Below are 19,596 nucleotides of genomic sequence, written 5' to 3'. Positions count from 1 at the left end.
AACCTGGCCACTCCATGGTGCGGTACAGAATCTCCCACCTCACAGGTGCTGGGTCCGTGCAAAGGGGAAGGGATTTCCAGTGCCTGGAAAACCCACTGTGTGCAGTGGTTCCTTCTTCAGTGACGTCAGCCAAACAGAACACAAACAACCAAGATGACAGGCAGACTTGTGACAGACGATCCCACTGAGCGTCCTCCCCCAGGGAAGGAGGCAGAGGATCACAGAGCCTCGGCCCAGGAGACCCAAGGAGAGGCTGAGAACGGGGACGGGCCTGGCGTCCCCCAGGTGGTGAGTGATGCTGTGGTCCTCTCTGTGGGGCCAGGACATCCATGGAGGGGCAGTCCCTTACAGAGCTCGGGGGACCTTGGAGTGGTCACCCTGTGCCCAGCTGGGGGGGCTCCTGTGGTGGCCACTGTCTCCACCTCTGTTTTGTGTCCGGTTGGCCTAACCTCCACTGGCCTGCTAGCCAGACCTGACTCTCAGCTCCGCTGGTCCGTCCAGCTCCATAAGCAGGACTCACCTGGGGACAAGGGGGACAATGGCTGCCCTCACTCGCTTTAGAGGGTGAAGGGGCTGCTGAGAACTCTTGTCTTCACTTTCTTTGGTCTCTTTCAAAAACACATTTAGTAAATGAGTCAATTGTGTAACCTAAGAAACAGCTTTTTTAATGAAGCTGTTGGCTGGGCCACAAGATTTTGGGGGGCATTAAAGAAACCAGACCCGGACATTGGGGGAGCGCACTTGGCCAGGTCTCACTCCAGATGCAAACGTCCCTTCTCTTGACCAATGTAAGTGACGGGGAGTGCACTGCCTCAAGGGCAGACTGTTCCCTCAGTGCATTCTTAGATGTCCTCTAACTTCAGCAGAAATTCAGTTCTGTGTTAATCCCTTCTCTCCATGCCCTCTGAAGTTGCAGAAAGCACCACTCATGCCCCTGCCAGGGGAGGACCCTTGGAGTGTTTGAAGAGAGGCCCCTTGAAGCCACTTTGCAGAGGCTGCCACTGCCCAGGGATGCTGGACGATGAAATGCGTGGGAGGAACTGACGGGGACAGGGTGCTGTGGCTGCACCGCAGCGTGGACGCACTCAATGCCAGGGCGACCACAGTGAGCCACTGAGACTGGTGTCAGGGCTACCTGAGCCACCAGCCAGTATCCCAGGGCTGCCTTCCAAGTCCTGCTCCACCGCTGGCTGATGCCAAGCACAGCAGGCGACTGTCGAGCATGTCACCCACATCAAACCTTGGAAAACACCTAAGAGGCAGGAGCAGAGCGAGGTGTGTCTTCCACATGTTGGACTGAATCTTGGCGTGTGCACGTGTGCGTGGCAGAGCCAGGGTCCCTACCAACTCAGCCTGAGGCCAGCTCTGGCTTTTGGCCGCCATCCTCCACGGAAGAGCTCCAGCCCCACTTTCTGTGGACCGAACAGTGTGTAAAGCACCCAACACATAGTAGGCATAAGAATGTGGCCGGGCGCGGTGGCTCACGCCTGTAATCCCAGCACTTTGGGAGGCCAAGGCAGGCGGATCACCTGAGGTCCAGAGTTCGAGACCAGCCTGACCAACATGGAGAAAACCCATCTCTACTAAAAATACAAACTTAGCCGGGCGTGGTGGCGCATGCCTGTAATCCCAGCTACTCCGGAGGCTGAGGCAGGAGAATAGCTTGAACCCGGGAGGCGGAGGTTGCTGTGAGCCGAGATCGCGCCATCGCACTCCAGCCTGGGCAACAAGAGCGAAACTCCGTCTCAAAAAAAAAAAAAAAAAAGAATGAGTGATGTGGCGGGGTGGGGAACAGGAGGACGGGAGTGGCGACCTAACGCTGACCCCACAGACAGGCTCTCGGGACCCTACCCGGCCTGCTCACACGATCCTGTCGGCCTCATCTCAGCTCTCCCTGGTTTTCTCCATTTCACCCTTGCAACCCCGCTATAAAGCAGGCCGTAGAGCCTCGTCCCCATTTTACAGATGCAGGGACTGACTCACAAACAGCTGAGCTTTTACCCAAATCCACCAAGTCCAACACGGCATGGGACTCTGCATCCTCACGCTTCGTCTGAAGGGACACCTCCACTCTGCCACTCCCTGAGATGCCAGGGACCACAAGGCGTCAGGTACGGGGAGGAGCCACGTGAACCTGAAATGCCACATCCACGTGCGGCATCTCAGGGTGGGGCCGGCATCTCGATGGGATTCCTGGCAGGACTCGCTGGCTGGGCGGTCTGGGCTCCATTCTGGCTGGGACACAGTTTAACATATAGACAATACAGAGACACTGAGCCCAGACTAAGCCGGTTCACACTCCAGCTTCAGAGATAAGCCCCCAGGTGAGTCATCACACCCCACCCAGCCTCAGTGTCCCCTCTGGTAAAAGGGGGATCGCAGCAGGCCTCTGTGTTGTGGGACGTAAAGGCAGCAGAGGCCTGTCCACACTCACCCATCACAGCGGCACCGGCTCCAGCTCCATCCTCCCATCCGCAAGGGTTCTCCCACCGCCTAGAGGATGGGGAGGCTGAACCAGACCCCAGCTTCCCGGTCAACCGGAGAACAGGCCACAGCCAAGAACAGCGAGTCCAGAACCACCCCCACACACGGCAATGTGCAGTTTACACACACATGCTTCTCCGCAAGGCAGTTAATCCCCAACACAGGCTTGGAGACAGGGGCCTTCATTTTAGCCACTTTGCAGACGAGAAAAATCGAGGCCCGTGGAGATGAGCAACTTGGACTCCTTACTTTCCTGCAGGCCAACCAGCAACAAGGAAGCTGTGTGTGCACCCAGGAGAATGCACATCCCTATTCAGGTCGACTGTGCTTCTAAAGCATCCTTTCCTCGCGACTGGATGAGAACAAATCAGGGTGAAACTTTCAGCTGGCTGGTTTTCAAAACTACCCACACAAACTAATATCAAACCTTCTGCCTGTGAAGAGCCACAAACTAGAGTAAATGATGCACCCCAGCTTTTCTGAGATGGTCCTGATTTCAAATATTCAAACCACCTGCCCAGTCACAGTTTCAGAAGATCCTGCCATCCCACCGCTCAGGATGGAGCACGGGTTCATAGTTTGTCCATCTCAGCTCCTGGCTGTGAGAGAAGGACAGGGAGCAGACCCACGTACTGAGCCAAAGGCACCTGCTGCTGGGTCTGCCCGGGGTATCCCCGCAACTTGAATCTGAGGTAGGCAGGACTAGCTTCAGCTGGCGGAGGTACTGGGTTGAAGAGTGTCCCCCCTAAATTTCAGATCCTTCTGAACCTTGGAACATGACCTTATCTAGAAATAGGGTCATTACAGATGTAATTAGTTAGCTGAGGTCATTGTGCCTTAGGGTGAACCCTAAATCCCATGACTGGCGAGCTTATAAGACAAGGAGAAAAGACTCCCAGACAGACCCCGAGGTAAGACGGCCAGGTGCAGACAGAGGCAGAGACTGGAGGGCTGTGTCTTCAAGCCAAGGACTGCCAGGAGCCGCCAGAGGCTGGCAGAAGCAAGAGAGGGGCCTCCCCTCGAGCCTCCGGAGGGAGTGCGGCCCTGCTGACACTTCGCTTTCAGACTTCTGGCCTCCAGAACTGTGCGAGAATGAATTCTGTTAGTTTACACTGCCCAGCTCGTGGGGATCAGTTACGGCAGCTACAGGACACTCACACAGCAGAGAAGAAAGCTAAGGCTCAGAGAGAAAAGTAACCGGCCACAACCCCCGGGCTCACAACAGCTGAGCCCAGCGGGACTGGGCAGCCTGGCCCAGTGCTTCAGACCTACTTTCCTCCCCTGGCACCCACTTCATCTCATCAACACTCCCCCACCCCCGCTTACATACAGGCTGCTGATTACGATGAAAGATGTGCCAACGTCCCCACTTCCGCAGTATCCAAATTAGTGTCATTACAGAAAAGAAGTCCAGATAAAAATACCCAAACTTGGGGAGCGCCAGGGCGAGAATCAGCAGACCTGCACGGCAGCCTGCAGTGGTGGCATCTGAACTCACAGCAGCTCAGGCCGAGAGGCCGCCCACCGCCCACCCCTCCAGCTCGTATTGGTACTCGCCAGCCAGGTCCCCGGCTCTCAGAGCTGTGTTTGCCTTTTTCATCAACTAAACAAAGCAGCAGAGGTGCAAACACTGCCTTGGGGAAGCGGGTGGGTACATCCCTCCCTCCAGTCACCAAGGTTGTGGGGAGGTGTGGGGGGGATGAATTACTGTACAGCAAGTCCAGCTGCACCAGGATGTAATAAAATGTGTTGCTAAGATACAAGTGCCACAGAAGTTCATTAAAGGACACTTTCAACCAAGCTGCCAGACTCTTCTCCCTTCAAAGCCGCTTCTTTGGTACCGTCCCTAGTGCTTATAATTAGATCCACAATATGAGAGGCTGCGTTCCCCATTCAAGTCCACTCAGCAGAACACGTTAATAAAATAACTCCAACGAGGCAGTGGCTGGGGCTGGAGTGTGTGGGGGGCTGGGGGACGAGTCTATTTACAGAAATGCATTTGTGTTCCACTTACTTATCTAAATGAGAGATAAACACCCATAAGAGTCCCAAGGCACTCTGGTTGTGTGATCGGCTCCTCCCCTCCCAGGAGTTTGGGGCTCACTCTGGGACCGCAGAATCGCTAAACCTTGGGAGCTTGGACCATTGTAGAACCCAGGTCTTGAATCTCGGGAATCACCAACACAGACTCTTTGCATCTTACGATGCTAAGGTTCTAGAATCTTCAGCGCGTCGAGTCTGACTCAGTCACTGCATTTAGCACTCGGTATGTCGGCACCTCCCGAGATGTTAAGTGGAGACAGAGATGAGGGAGGGAGGAAATTACTAGATGACCCCCCGCCCCCCACCTCCACCCCCCCCATCCCCCCACGTGACAGAGCTATCCAGGGGAAAGACAGACTCTGTCCCTGAGGTCAGGGTGACTGCCCACCTCCACTGGGCCCCGGACGATGCAGAGGAAGGAGCCAGGTGTTGAGGGCACAGCGGAGGGGACGTGGCAAGGGGCTCAAAGATGGTCGCAGAGGGGACAGTCACCTCGATCTGCAGGGGTGTCCCTTCTGGCCGGGGATATGTGGAAAGGCTGTATTGCCCATATCCAAACATCACACTTCATTTCTGGCTTCTCTTGAAAAACCCAAGCAAGGAGCCAGCGGCACAGGGCCCACGCCACATGACAACGGGGGGTGCTGGGCCAGCTGAGGGGCTCAGTCTCTCCAGCGCCCAGCCCTCAGCAGGACCACTCGCCAGCCCACAGCTTCAGAGTCTGCAATCCCTGCCGAGGTTGGGAACCTCAGGTTGTAATTACACAGCCAGAGAGTCCCTGACGAGTCTCAAGATTTCTGAATCACAGAATCTCAGTGTCAGGGAGCATCAGCCAGGCTTCCCCGTACAACTGCTGGTTGGTGCCGCTTCTCCTTCACTGATTGAGAGGTGGTTTGGCAGACGAAGGCCTTAAACAACCAGTTCTAGCCCCAGACAGCTCTCATCATCAGGGAATTCCTCCAGACTGGGGGTGGAAATCAGCTTTCACCTAACTTCCAATCTGTGGTCAACATTCTGCCCCATGAAAGGGCTGCACTCTCTCAAACACTCAGGCCAGGTGGTGATTCAAAGGCTGAGGTCAGTCACACCGAGAGGAAGGGTCCCTACCCCGTTTGACTCTCTGATCCCCTCTAGACCACTCTCTAAAGCTGCCACCTGTCCTAAACACACACACACATGCATACATACATATGCACATGCACACATATACACATGCATGCAAACACACACAAACACCCACATGCACACACAGATCCACACATGTGCATGCACAAGCACACACACATGCATACATGCAGACGCACACAAGCATACACAAACGTGTGCACACACGCATACACACACATGCGTGCACACACACGCATGTGCACATCCCTTCCCCCACTCTACTTTTCACCAGAGCACCTGCCACCTTCCGACCCACTCCATATGTCATGCATTATGTTTCTCATCGATTACCTGTCTCCCCCCCTCGAGTCTCTGAGCACCACAAGGGCCTATTCTGCCCACTGCTCACGAGCCTGTTAATGGGGCCCTCCCTGCTGAGCATCCTCATCTGGTCACACCCTGGAGAATACGCAAAAAGGCTTCAGACACAGAGAGCTCCACTACCCTCGTCCCCTCCAGTCCCTTATGCTGAAGGTCCTGGGCCACTGAGTCCCAGCTCCTGCTTGGAAATGGCAGCCACAGGTGGCTCCTGGAAACTTTCCCTTGATGTGCCCACTTCTGCCACTTCCCCATGCCTATGGCTGGAATCACCTGGAGGGCTCTGGCCTCAGTCCACGATGGCCCCAGTAACTGTTCTGTCACCTCTCCTTCCAAGCTCTTGGGGGGACCTTCTTGCAATGGCTGCAGTGAGGTGGACGTGCGCAATGTGGGCAAACAGAGCCTTGCATTCAATGGGGCTGTCAACCTGGAGTTTAACAAATAATTCCAGCATTTATCTGTGGTGCATTTATTACCACTGAGATGCATTAATCACACACTAGACTAGTATCGCTGATTGTAGGAAATGCTACCTGTCACTTTGTGAGCTGCATCTCACACTAAATTCTGGATTATAGTCTCTATTATGTATATATTTTTAATTACATTTTCAAGTTCATTTACATGTGCAGATTGGCTTTCCGCCTGAATGACATCAAAGAGAAACACTTCTCCCTCTCTTTCTCTCCCTTCCCCTCCTCTCCTGCCTCATTCCAGCCCTTTTCTTTTTCCTGGGGTACAAAGCCTCTCCCCAAATTGACTACAGCTTCACCCAGGGGCGGCCTCCTCAGGGAGGTCCCAACAGACCCCTCTGCTGCCTCCACTCGAGAGGCCCGCCCTTCCAAATTGCCATCTCTCAGCTCCTTTCCTATTTTGGGGAATGACTCTTCCCTAACAAGCCCACAGCTGGCCCCTACCCTCAAGTGTAGACTCTGAAAACAGAAATGTGCAAACTTGGGCTAGGTGATGGCTGCAGGGACTCCTGATTCTCCAGGGACACAGAAGGTGAAGAAACTTACCCATACCTGGAGATCTGCAGCCAATCTGATTTAATAAGTTTCACCGTGGGCCGGGCGCAGTGGCTCACGCTTGTAATCCCAGCACTTTGGGAGGCCGAGGCGGGCGGATCACGAGGTCAGGAGATCGAGACCACGGTGAAACCCCGTCTCTACTAAAAATACAAAAAAAAAAAAAATTAGCCGGGCGTGGTGGCGGGTGCCTGTAGTCCCAGCTACTCGGAAAGGCTGAGGCAGGAGAATGGCGTGAACCCAGGAGGCGGAGCTTGCAGTGAGCCGAGATTGTGCCACTGCACTCCAGCGTGGGCGACAGAGCGAGACTCCGTCTCAAAAAATAAAAATAAATAAAAATAAAAAATAAGTTTCATCGTATGGACCATTCTGGAACACACTGTGCCCTGCCAAAGCTGCCTGTCTCTTACTTGTGCAATTCAGAAGTCAACTACTTGGAGAGTCTAGCAATCGTTCTCAAAACACCCGGGTGTCCTGAGGGTCCTTTCTTGGCAGTCCTGTTGTCCACACATAAGGTCATCCATGCAGGACCCAGCAAGTCTCACATACAGGCTGCCCTCTGGGGCCAGCGGCTTCAGAAAGAAAACTGTGGTGAAGTAGATTTAATTCTGGAAACAAACACAATAGGTTTCTCGCGTGGGCAAAGCGCAGTGATCAGAAGACCTGGAGTCACAGGGGCCCGATATTGTTCCTGGGTGCAATCCCCAACCCCCACCGGGGCTTCAGTTTCCCTCGGGTAAGATGAGGGGCTTGGCCAAGGTGCTCCCCTTGGTTCTCACATCCTATGCTTTTAGCTTCAGCCATAAGTCATCAGGCCAAGGCGGGGGACATGTCCCCTCAATTTCCACAGACTCCCAAGTCAGGGGCCGAATCCCAGCTCTGGGTACACCCGTCCAAAGACCAAAAGCAACTCAGAAGTTTCTGTATCAACAAAAAGCCACAGACGCCTCCCTGCTTTTCTATGGCAATAACATCTTTGGGGTCCTGCTGGCTTTCTGTTTATTGTATTATTGTTAATAAAATAGTACTGACAACAGCTCTCTCTACTCAACTCCTGGCTGCGCCTCGGGAATCGTGCCCGGTGCGTATAATGCTCGCCCCATTCGTCCCTGGGACATCGCTGCCAGAGGGGCTACAACACCCCCACTTTGAGACCAGGACCCAGCCTGGCCCGCCCCTCCCATCCCTCTTCAGGAAGAAGGTTCGACTCAACCCTGGGCAAAAAAATAAAAATCCCACACGGATACCCTCCTTTCTGCCATATTTTAAGAAGACCAGCACAAGTGCCAAGCCAAAGTAAAAAACCGTATAGTACAGCCCAATCAGAGCCGCCAAGGGATGCCCGCTCTTGGCAGTCAGGGACTGTAACCAGAGCAAAGCTGCACCAGCAATTTCTCCCCACACTGGGATTGCTACTACCGAACAGGAAGTCGCCACCAAAAACAACACAGAACAATCTTCAGAAAGCATATTTGTTCCTTCAGAGAATAGAGACCATTTCAAAATGAGATGTCTCTCCACCTTAAAGTATAAAATAACAACATCAATAATAATAAAAAGGAGAACAGAACGCAAGCCAGAGAGAGGGAGGAGGAGGAAACCCCCTAGCTGCGAAGGGTTTGGCTTCTGCGCTGCAGACTCTCCGCAACCCCGCAATCCCGCAATCCCCGCCGAGTCCCCCGCCAGCCACACACTCACCGGTGCTAAGCCAACAGCCAGGCTCCTGGGAGATGCAGAGACCAGACCCAGACCCAGACCCCAGGAAGCTTCCATGACTTCTATTTCAGAGCAAAAGTCCCACTCGCGGTCACCAGGATGGTTACTAACTTGCTGGGGATCGTCTCCAACATCGTAACTCCACTTATTTTTATCTGACCGTGTGCCCTGGAGTAACAGTCCACACCTCACTTTTCATATTGGTGCCATTACGCTGTCATTTCTCCCCCTACACGTGCCAGTGTTGGGGTTAAGGTCACGAAGCTGGGCACCCAATGGTCCAGAACTGGACCACGGCTTCTCTACTCACCAGGTGTGTGATCTCAACAAGGCCCTCAACCTCTCTGGGCCGAGCCAGTCCACAGAGAGAACCAGAAGGCACCTGCTCAGAGCCAGCGCCCCACAGGAATACCAGGACGTGTCAGGACACGTCATCAGTCCCACTGGGTGAGAACTTCCTGTGGGCCCAGAGCTTAATGCACCTCTCACTAATCCTGTGGCCTCTCAAAGATTGTTTCTTGAGTGCTCACCGAGCGCCAGGCACTGTGCTGCCTGGCTGGCCATGAACTATTATTAATCCCCTTTTATAACTACGGAACCAGAGCCTCCAAAGCAGCAAAGCTTGCCCCAAGCGGAAGAGCCAGCAAAGGATGGAGCCGGGATTGGAACTCCAGTCTGTCCAGGTTTAAAGCCTGCACTGTAAACAGCTTTGTCACACGCCTCTCGGAGACAAAGTTAAAAGCCTTCTAAACAGTACTCGGGAGGGAAATCGGGGGGCAGGGCCTCCAAGGATGGGCCACCGGACCCCCTCAAAGCTCCTGAACCCCCAGAGGTGACCAGAGCCTCCCCGAGACGCTGCCCCATATCAAGAGCCTCGGCTGCTGAAGAAGGAGTGTGGTGCCCTCAGGACCAGCAGTGTGTACGCAGATGGGGCAAGTAGCAGCCTCGTGTGTTCACTGCTCACACAAGTGAAATCAAAGACACAGCCCATGATTCGGTTCCTGAAGAGACAAAGGCGTTGGAGGAAAAACTTGCTAAATCACAAGGCTAATCATCATAGCCAGCAGCTCTAATGAGGCATCATGGGACTACCAAAGTTATTATCAGAGTCATTTCATTGAAAAAATTCAAAGTTAATTGAAATCAATTGTACAGTTCCGACAGCAGGTGTTTTAAGACTCTAAGATATCAAAGCGGACTCTTTGGAGTGGCTGATGCAGGCGGCGTAGTCAGCATAGTGGTTGTCAACCTTTACGGGGGCAAAAAGCAACATGACACTCTCGCACGGAAAGATCGCCTCCCCAACGGGGACAAGCAACAAGACAAAAGTGCCCAGGTCGATCCCGGGCAGGGGGCTGGTTCCTGTGGTTCAAATCAGCCCTCATCTCTAGTAACAGACCCACATTTGACACCTTCACGTTGCAGTCTAAATGCACTTTCATATCTGCTGATTTCATCTCAGTCACCAAGTGAGTGGGTCTTATTCCCATCTCCACTTAACAGCTGGCAAACAGAGCTTGCTCAGAGAGGCAGAATGGCTTGCCCAAGGTTGCTCAGCCCAGACGCGGGAAGCTAGGCCATGAACCCCCGTGTGCTGACTTTGGGGCCCTTGCTCTTCTGGCTACATCACCTTTTACCCTACACCACGGGAGACCAGCTGGAGATGAGCAGGGGGCTAACAGGAAGGCACTCCAGGCTAGGGGGCAGGGTTGACAATTCCATTCATGGCGGTCCCAAGTGGCTCAACCTTGGAAAGCTGCCCTCCTCCGATCTGTCCTGAAGATTCACCAGCCCAATCCGACCCAAGTCCCAGGATTATCCTGACAATCAAATAAAAAGACATTGATCAAGGACAGAGGAGGTGCGTTGAAGAGAGTGCCACAGCCAGCCACGGCAGCGAGTGTGCAATCTGCCACCACCTTCTCTACCAGTGCAAATGTCACCTCCCTGGAGCTGTCCCCACACCCCTCAGCACAGCACATCGTCCCATCTGCTGCCTGGGTGAGCCTGGTGGCCAGACACCTCACACAAATACCTCACTGGGCCTCGAAAGGTGACTGCGGACACACCTGCCTCCCCAACTGCATGTGAAAACAGCTGTGAGCTGTGGGCTTTCATCAAGTGAACATCCTCTGCATGTGTAAAGCCTTATAGAGTGAGATGTCACCATCACTCACAACATACTGCTCCACCGCCACTTCCATATCCCCAATAATTTCTGGTGGAAACTCCTTTCATATTCGTGGAATTAATCTGAGCTGTTCCCAAGAGACCTGCACAATACCCTGTCAGGTGTGAAAAGCAGGTCTGGGAATAGTGATGCCTGGTGCATGGACTTGTGTGAGAAGGTGTTTACCCAACATCACAGACGCATCTGCAGACACCTCCGATGAGCACACCTCGAGGCCACCGCTGCTCTCGCTCAAGGATACAGTGGGGCAGGAAGAAGTGAGACCCGCGCTTTACGATATTCAAACTTGTACTGCCATTTTCCCGATGAGCACTGTTGCTTTTCTAAGAAAAACCTTTAAAAAGTAGAATTCTTCTTCATCTCCTAAATGTTGCCAAAATGACAGAATGCTGATCACCACCTTCCTTAGTAAAATTTACTTCAGCAGAATGTTAATTATTTTCCTGACTTCAAAAACAAATCCTTCCTCTCATTTAAGTAACCCACAAAATAACTATTTTATACGCATTACATAGGCTTTACATGTATACTGTTGTATTGACATTTATCAATATACAAATATTTGTCATTATATTATACGTTACATGTGGCCAAGAAAATTAAATCAATAGGAATAAAAATGTAACTGGCAAACATGTAACTATAAATTGCATTTATATACGTACACACACACACCACACGCACACAAACAACACACACACACACACTTTTCTTCTTCAACTTAGCAGAGTTACCCACTCAATTGCCTTCTGGGGCTTCCAGAGGTGTCACCCACTAATTCTTTGGCTCTAAGAACCTCTGCCGAAGGCTGGGGATCACCTAGAACCCCCACCCTCATAGCCTGGTTTATGTACTGGTCACCCAGGGCTCTGGGTCCAGCACCAGCCTCGTGCCCCCCACAACGATGGGGCCTGTCAAGAGGCTCTCTACACAGGTGACAAACACCTAAGTATCTCATGCACTTGGGGAACCCAGGCATCCTTCGCACTCCTCCCTTCTGACCTGCCCTCAAGCGCCCCTGCACTCCTACACACCTTCCTGCCTCGTGCCCTAGAAGCCCTTGGGCACGGCAAGAGGCCATGGTATCAACTCTAGGCCCTCCGTCCCTGCATGGGACACCTTCTTACACTGGCCCCAGCTGGCCTTCTCTGCCCTCTCTCTCTCCTCCTCGTTCATGGTTTTACTGCCAGAAAACTCAGCAGCGCCCTTACCTCCCACTGCAGGTTTCTCTGGGGCCATTTTCCCCTGACAAGCTTGGCCGCCATCCCCGCCCATCCACTCCCCAGGAGGCGTTATGGACACATCTCCCAGGCAACCCCCTCCCAGAAGCCGTCCTCAGTTTCCAGGCCAGCAATGATGCAGGTGTTCCCACAGCATGATTTTCACAGCCCTTTTCCAGAAGTTCCTTGAAACTGTTCTCCACACCTCACTCTTTTGTTGGGTTTGCAAGGGCAGGGAGCTTGCCTCATTCATCTCCGGGTACACTCATTTCAACACACACGATTTCAAAATCTTCCCTTTGCTCCAGGCCTACTGCAGGCTACGGGCTCCCCTAGGACAGTTAACAAACCATTGCCAATCTTCACACCATCACTGCCCTGGGAATAGGCAGAAGGGAGTCCAGCAGGCACCCCCCAGGGAGCTTACAGTCTAGCACAGTAGCTGATCTAGGAAGATCTACACAAGCAAAGCTAAGAACGCCGCAGAGGCAGAAAAGCACTCCAGGTGTCTGTAGCTGCCCTGCAGAAGCAAGGCGGAGCTTCTGGGGCAGAGGCCGAGCAGGTGGGCAGGGCCATCCCTGTGGCTCTGTAGGCCCCTGGGTTTCATCCCAAGAGCAAGGGGAAGCCACCAGAAGGTTGTGAGCCAGGGAGCACTGTGACCTCATTCATATTCTAAGACACTGACTCTGGGGAAGAATATACTAGAAGGGCCCAGGGTAGACGCAGCATGCCACTCACAATAGGAAAAGGTGGAAAGAGGCCAAACGTCCACTCGTGGATGAACGGTTGGACAGAATGAGTTCTCTCTACATGGCGGGAAGTCCTGACATAAAAGCTAGTGAAGTGCTGATACGTGCTACAACTAGCACAGAGCCTGAATCATTAAGTGCAAAAGGCCAGTCACAAAAAGATGTAAATATATCTATTTCATGTAAGTGGAATCATACTATATACATAGCACAATCATAGTATATAGTCATTTTATACACACACACACACACACACACATATACACACATACATAGTATGATTCCATTCATACGAAAGCCCAGAACAGGCAACTCTAGAGACACAGTAGATTAGTGGTTGCTTAAAGCTGGGGAAGCGGGAAAGGGGAGAGGGGAAGTGACAGCCAAAGGGTTTCTTTTATAGGTGATAAAAATATTCTAAAATGGATGGTAGTGAAGGCTGTACAGATCTGTGAATATACTAAAAACCACTGAATGGTACACTTTAAATGGGTGAATAGTGTATGTAAAGTATATCTCAATAAAGCAGTTTTGTTGTTGTTGTTTTTAAGTAGATGCAGTGAAGGGGCTATCACAATCTCCCAAGTAAGAGATGGTAGTGGGTGGGCACAGGGCGATGAAGAGATGGAGGGGTCCAGGAAACTCCAGCTGTGTGTGAGCGAGGTGTGAGAGGTGGGGGATGAAGGCCACACAGGTGGTAGCCAGGCTAACCAGGGGTGAAACCAGGCTTGGCCTTGCTGTCCCATTCCCACGATCTTCCCCTAGCAGTATTAAGTGTGGTGGTTTTGGAGTTGCACTGATTTTTTTCTGTAATGTATAATGATACTGTTTCAACAATGAGAACTGGCACTTTACCTCAGAGAGATTAAAATGCACCTTTCTGGAGGAGAGTAAGCTTGGGAGGAGAGTTTGGAAAACAGAAAGTCCTGGTACCAAAGAACTGCAAACGATGTGGGGCGGGGCTGTGGATAACCCCCCAGCTTCATTCAGTGGCTGCTTCTAAGGTGGAATCCCCCAGTGCTGGACACAGCTGGTAAGTCATGGTGAAGACACGTCTCAGCGCTGGGCACACACACAACACCTTTCAAGACAACGTATTTTTACTGCTGCACTCAGGGACAGCCCCTCAGAACCCAGAGTTCATCAACTCCATGGACTCTTGGGATAGTGCACAAGGTCCCGAGCTCTCCTTTGGGGTCTTTCTCGTGAGACCACAGCAGCATGGACTGCGGGTCAAACAGAAGGCCCTTCCCAACCCGACTGTAAAGCTGCACCTACATGAAGTTCAGGTCTGGAGATGCCAGCTCACACATGGCATCTAAATGCTGTGCTCGGAACTCCGAAGAGGGGACCCCCACCCGCCCAGTATTTACGCTGGGTCTGTAACTTACACAGAAGGGCTTGTTGCTTGACAATTTAGATAAAAATGTTACTGCCTGTCTGCATGTGCTGCAAACTCATGGTGTAAACCACTGGAGCAGCTAATGGAGTCTTCACACATATCTTGTTAAAGAAGAGGGCCCTCCGCTATCGGAATCACAGCCCAGCAGCGAAGTGCAGCCACACCTGGGAAGGCAGCTTAACTGGCCTGGGCCAGGCCACAACTCATCAGCTCTGACCAACTATCCTATGCCTCATTTTTTTTTTAGTGGAAAATATGACTTCATTTTCAAATAGCAAGATCCTATGTAAACTCACTTCCTGTTTATTCCCTAGTCCCCCAAAGGTAGGACAAAAACTAGACAATTACACAGAAAACGTATCTCTATCTACCCTGACCAATAAGCTATCTACCACTATGAGTCCTTTAAACACCTTTACACACTTGTCCATGTTTCTTAAAGTAACTGAGAAAAACATCGTGCTAAGGGCATTAATGAGAAATTCACGGTTGGGCCCTGAAAGACAGGATTCCGCTGCTGGCGTACTGCTAACAGACCTGGATAACGGGGTCATCTGTTCATTTTACTATCTAGTTCATCATCCACATGTGCACTTTTAATTGAAACTTAACCTTTATATCCGATGTTCCAGCACAAAAAACATCTCTGGAGGTGGAGATGGTATGAGCGTTTCCCTAAGCAACTCTCTAAAAGAATTCTACCTTTAATTTTCTATTGAGTTAAATAAACTGTGACACTCTTGCCTTTTCATCTCCACTCTCCCATTTCGGCTCCTTCTGGGCAGGTTCTGGGGTGACCAAGCAGGGCCTCTTAAAACCCTAGTTCAGCCCAGAGTCACCTGCAAAGCCCTTGTTCATCGACCTTTCCCCAGCTAAGCTGCCAATCACCACCAAACTCTCCCAAGGAGAGGGAGAGGGGAGTAAATGTTAAGTCTACCCAACTCATTTCATAGGTGACCTCTGAAAGATTTCAACGCAGAGCCTGGTAAAGACAAGGCGGCTTTATTAACATGCTGAACGACGGCCGCAGCCCCCTCCCCTCCCTCTTTTATGAGCTCTTGTTATATAAAATGCCACAAAGGGAAATGGAAAAACAACACCCTTACAGTTAAAAACACAAGTTCCAATGGCCAGGCCACATCCTGGCTGCCTACCCCATGTTATGTTTAGTCATTTAAAAGGGAAACATTTCTAAAAGGCCGGAGAAAAAAAGTTTTCCTTGTTTTCTTTCTTTTTAAACACACACTCACACACACAAAAAGATGGAGGTCAGTTCGCTAGCAAGCCTCCTTCCCGGAGTTCAAATTTAAAGGCAAAGGCAGCCCGGAGTCGGAGAGCTCCTTCCCGAAGCTGCTGCAACCTTCAAACAGGATTTTCAAATGTTTCTTTCGGCTTATCTAAATTCCGGCATGACATAATAAATAGCGACTCATTTACTATCATCATAAAAATTTAAACAGCCTTGAAATAGTTGCTACAATACAGAAGAAATGATCAAACCTAAGCTCAGAAGAGTCATGCCAAATAGTAAAACTACTGCCACGCAGAAACATAAAGAGACATTGTTCCAATAAAAGCTCCTAGGTTATTGGATTTTTTTTCCCTCTCTCTCTCTTTTAAATCTTCTACTAAGAGCGTACGAGTCAACAACTTGCCGTTTTACCCAGTGAAAAAAGGGTTTAGTAACCCTCAGCTATCACACTGGACCAGATCTGGTGGCGGATTGTTTTTTTTTTTTTTAAAGAAAGTATCTGATTTGATTCTACACAGTGATTAAACAGCTTTGTGCTCTGCGGAAAAGGGTCTTCCGACCCCTCCCCCTCCAAAAATGGCATCAAAGCAATCAAAATGGTAATGCCGGGCCTGGGTCCCCTCCCCCCGCCAACTCCCCGACTTCGCCGGGGCCGCGCGCCGGGCCCCCCTCCGGCGGGAATGGAAGCTTCCACTCCCGGCCGGGGGCGCGCGGCCGGGGGCGGGGGGGCCGCGGCACCGACAAAAAGGGGTTAGTGCATTCGTCCCCAGCCTCCGGTCCACCCCGGCGGCCCAGACCAGGCGCGGGCCCGCGGCACTGCCATCTTCCTTTCAGCAAGCCCGGCCCCCGCCCCCCCCGCCACTCGCGCACGCCCCCTCCCATCACTTTTTAACTTTAAAGACTCGACACGAACGCCCGGCCTCCGAATTCTCTCTCGCCAGGGTCACCGGCAGCCGCCCCAACCTCGTCCACGTCTCTCCCCTACGCCAGAAAATCCCCCGGGGGAGGGGGCGTCCGATCGGGCGGCCCGGGCGGGGGTGGAAGCGCAGGGACCGGCCCGGGCGGGGGCGCGCGGGGGCGGGCCCGGAGCTGTCCAAGTTTGGCGCTGGCGGCTGCGGCCGGCATTCCGAAGGAAGCGCGATCGATGGCCGGGGGCGCGGCGCGGGCGGGGGCGGGGCGCGCAGAGGGAAGGAGGGAGGGGGCAGCGGAGGGAGGGAGGGAGGGGGCAGCGGAGGGAGGGAGGGGCGCCACCGCCCCCGTCCCCGCCAGCGCGGTGCCCCCAGCACGCCATTGGCTGCGCCGCTCAAAGTTCTCGGCTCGGGGCTGCGTGGGGAAGGGGCGGGTGTGCGAGTGCGGGGAGGGGGCGCGGCGGGGGAGGGGCAGCGGGGGAGGGGCGGGAGCCAGGGGGCGGGGGCGCGCGGCCGGCCGGGCTCCGGCGGCGGCATCTGTTCGTGGTGCTGAAACCCCGAGCGCTGAGCTCAGCGCAACTAAGTCACAATGGACAACTTTTCCTCCCCGGAGGGGGCCCGGAGGGGGGTGGGCGGTCGCGCCTCCGACGCGTGGGAGCTTCTTAGGTGTCCCCAACTACACCTAACGCCCGGAGCCCAAAGTTGGAGCAGAACTGGGGGGTCCCGGGGACGCGTTTCTTTTGTTCCCCGGGAGCTGGCGTCAGGTTCCAAGAATAAAAAGTGAAGCTGGGGAAGTGGAAGATACTAGGGGGGGGGAGCCTCGAGGAATGATTTCAAAACGAGGTTTGCCACGGAACCCAGAAATCGCTTCCAACGAGTTTGGTGTCCAGGCCCCCACGGCAGCCCCCCTCCGCCCCCATGGCCGCCTCAGCGCAAAGCGGGGGACTCCGAGCCGGGAGAAATCGCCACGTTCCAAAAACATGTCCACCACCTCAAAATGGACGCCGGGCCGCGCGCTGCCTTTTAAGTGAGCTCCTCTCTTCGGCCCCCGCCGGGCCCGGCTCTCCCTGCCGCCTCCGAGAACCCGGCTCTTTCTTTCCAGGAAAGGGGAGGGGTGGGGAACTTTGAGAACTGGAGACAGACCCCTCTGGGAGTGTGAGCGTGCGTCGCCCAGGCTGGCACTTTTTAGGGCGCCGCCAAAGTGCCCAGCCACCCTCCCGCCCCATCCCGGGGGGGTCGCGATCCCCTCGCTTACTTGTTTGTCGCTGAGCGCGGCGATCCGCGGCTGCCTTTCGTGGAGCTGCTTCTTGAGGTCGCCGTTCTGTGGAAACACGGAGGAGCGGGCTCAGACAGGCCGCCGGGAGTCAGGTGCACCCCAGCCCCGCGGGCCGCGGCACCCCCCGCCCGGAGCCCCACGGGCGGAGCCGGCCGCAGCGCACCCCAAGTTTCCCGGGCCGCGTCCCGCACGCGCGGCGGCCGGGCAGTGCCGCGCGGGGCCGCTTACCTGTGGCTGCCGCCTCATCGGGGCAGCTCGCGGGGCGGGGCGGGGGCCGAGGCCACCCGGCGGCGCGCCCCGAGCCGTGCAAGTTTGCAGGCCGGGGTGCGTGTGCGAGTGAGTGTGTGAGTGTGTGCCGGGGGAGGGGGGAGGAACAAAGAGCCAAGTAAACACGGCGAGTCCGTGTCGAGCAAAGCTCATAAATATTCAAGTCGCGTCCTAATCTCCCCAACACACACACGCGCACGCCGAGCCCCGCTCAGGCTCCGGCCGCCACGCCGCCGCTCGCCAGCAGCGATCGCCAAAACTACTTCTGCACACCGGGCAGGGTCGCTCGAGGCGCGGGGTCCCGAGGGGAGGCCGGAAGGGGGCCTGTTCGCACTCCCCTCCCCGGGGCCGGCTCACGAAGGGGCCCCCTCCAGGTACCCTCCCAGTCATGCAGACCCTACATCGCTTAAGAGAAGACTCCAGGCTCGGGTCCCACGCGCCCTCGATCCCCCAAACTGTGCAGGACAGCGCCAGGGGCAGGCGGAGGGGAGCCCAGAAGGGGGTCCGCGCGTGTGCTCACTCCCTCGTCCCCTGCCCCCGGGCAGGCTCCAGCCTGGAAGACCCAGAGACCGAGAAGAGAGGATGCTGGGCTCGGGTCCCCCGACACCCTCACCCCGCAACACACTCTCCGGCCCCGGGCCCGGCCCCCGGCCACCTACCTGGTGGCGCGCGAGTTCCACGGCGAGCGCCTCGGGCCGGCTCTGCAGCTCCATCCCGGCAACTTGGGCAGCACTTTGCGCTCACTTTGGCCCGGGCTCCCGGGAAGTTGCGCGGCTTCGCGGGGGCCAGAGCGGGCGCGGGCGGACGCGGCCTCCGGGCTGGGTTGGGGGGACACGAGCCCCCTCCCCCACGGCCGAAAGGGAAGGGGGCTGGCGAGGGGGAAGAAAGGCTTCCGGGCGCCGCGGCGCCAAGCCCGCGGCTGCACCAACTCCTCAGGCTGCCCGGCAAGTTGCGCCGGGTCCCCGGGCTGCCGGCGCGGCCCGGCGCATGGCCCCCCCGGCGCCGGGAGCCCCGCGCAGCCCCGCGCGCGCCCGCCCAGCCGCCGCCGCCGCCTCCCGCTTGAGCCTCCCGCGGGCAGGGACTATATTTCCTCCGGCGCGCGCGCCTGGATCTCGTTGGGCCTCGGCAAAGTTGTGCGTCGGCACGATGCTAATTCGGCAGTGCCCGGATGGAGCGGGCCGGGGCGGCGGGGGGCGGTGCCGGGACCCTCCGCCCGCCGCGCCCCGCCCCCGCCCCGCCTGCGCCTGCGCACTGCCGCCCCGCCGCGGCCCGGCGCCCCGAGCGGAGAACAAAAGTGGCGGCGGACGGGGACGCACGCTCGCCGGCTCCGGGGACTGCTCGGGCCGGGCGCTCGGAGAGGGACGACCGCGGGGTCATCCTCTCCGTCCCCAGGCCCAGCCCTCCCTGCGCCGTGTAACGCCGGGTTCAGGACACTTTCCGCTGGGAGGCTGCGAGTCCGTGTTTCCATTTCTCCTCTCCCTGGTTCTCGGCTCCCTCCTTTCCCCCCTCCTCCGCCTCCCTCTGATATTTTATTTAAATTCTTCCGTCCCCTCCTGTCCATACCAGCGCCGCGAC

At 55.0% G+C, this 19,596-nt stretch overlaps 1 protein-coding gene across 2 annotated transcripts in view; it reads right to left on the bottom strand.

The window, feature by feature from the left end:
* Positions 1 to 19,156, bottom strand: part of PHF21B (PHD finger protein 21B) — a 127,249-nt gene extending 108,093 nt beyond the window's left edge. Inside the window, exons 1-2 of one of the 2 annotated variants that reach the window (XM_030815387.1) lie at positions 18,681 to 19,156; positions 17,734 to 17,799 (exon numbers count right to left, since the gene is read on the bottom strand). In XM_030815387.1, the coding sequence (XP_030671247.1) occupies positions 17,734 to 17,799; positions 18,681 to 18,734 (120 nt within the window). In that variant the 5' untranslated portion in view covers positions 18,735 to 19,156. Of the gene's footprint in view, positions 1 to 17,733; positions 17,800 to 17,982; positions 18,173 to 18,680 lie in introns of those variants that run through there. The other variant, XM_030815388.1, reaches the window with a different exon arrangement.
* Between the last annotated feature and the right edge of the window lie 440 nt (positions 19,157 to 19,596).

This window comes from Nomascus leucogenys, chromosome 7b, assembly GCF_006542625.1.
Source record: "Nomascus leucogenys isolate Asia chromosome 7b, Asia_NLE_v1, whole genome shotgun sequence".
NCBI lineage: Eukaryota > Metazoa > Chordata > Mammalia > Primates > Hylobatidae > Nomascus > Nomascus leucogenys.
The sequence above is the reverse complement of the archived record's forward strand: the minus strand, read 5'-3'. Positions and strand labels throughout refer to the sequence as shown.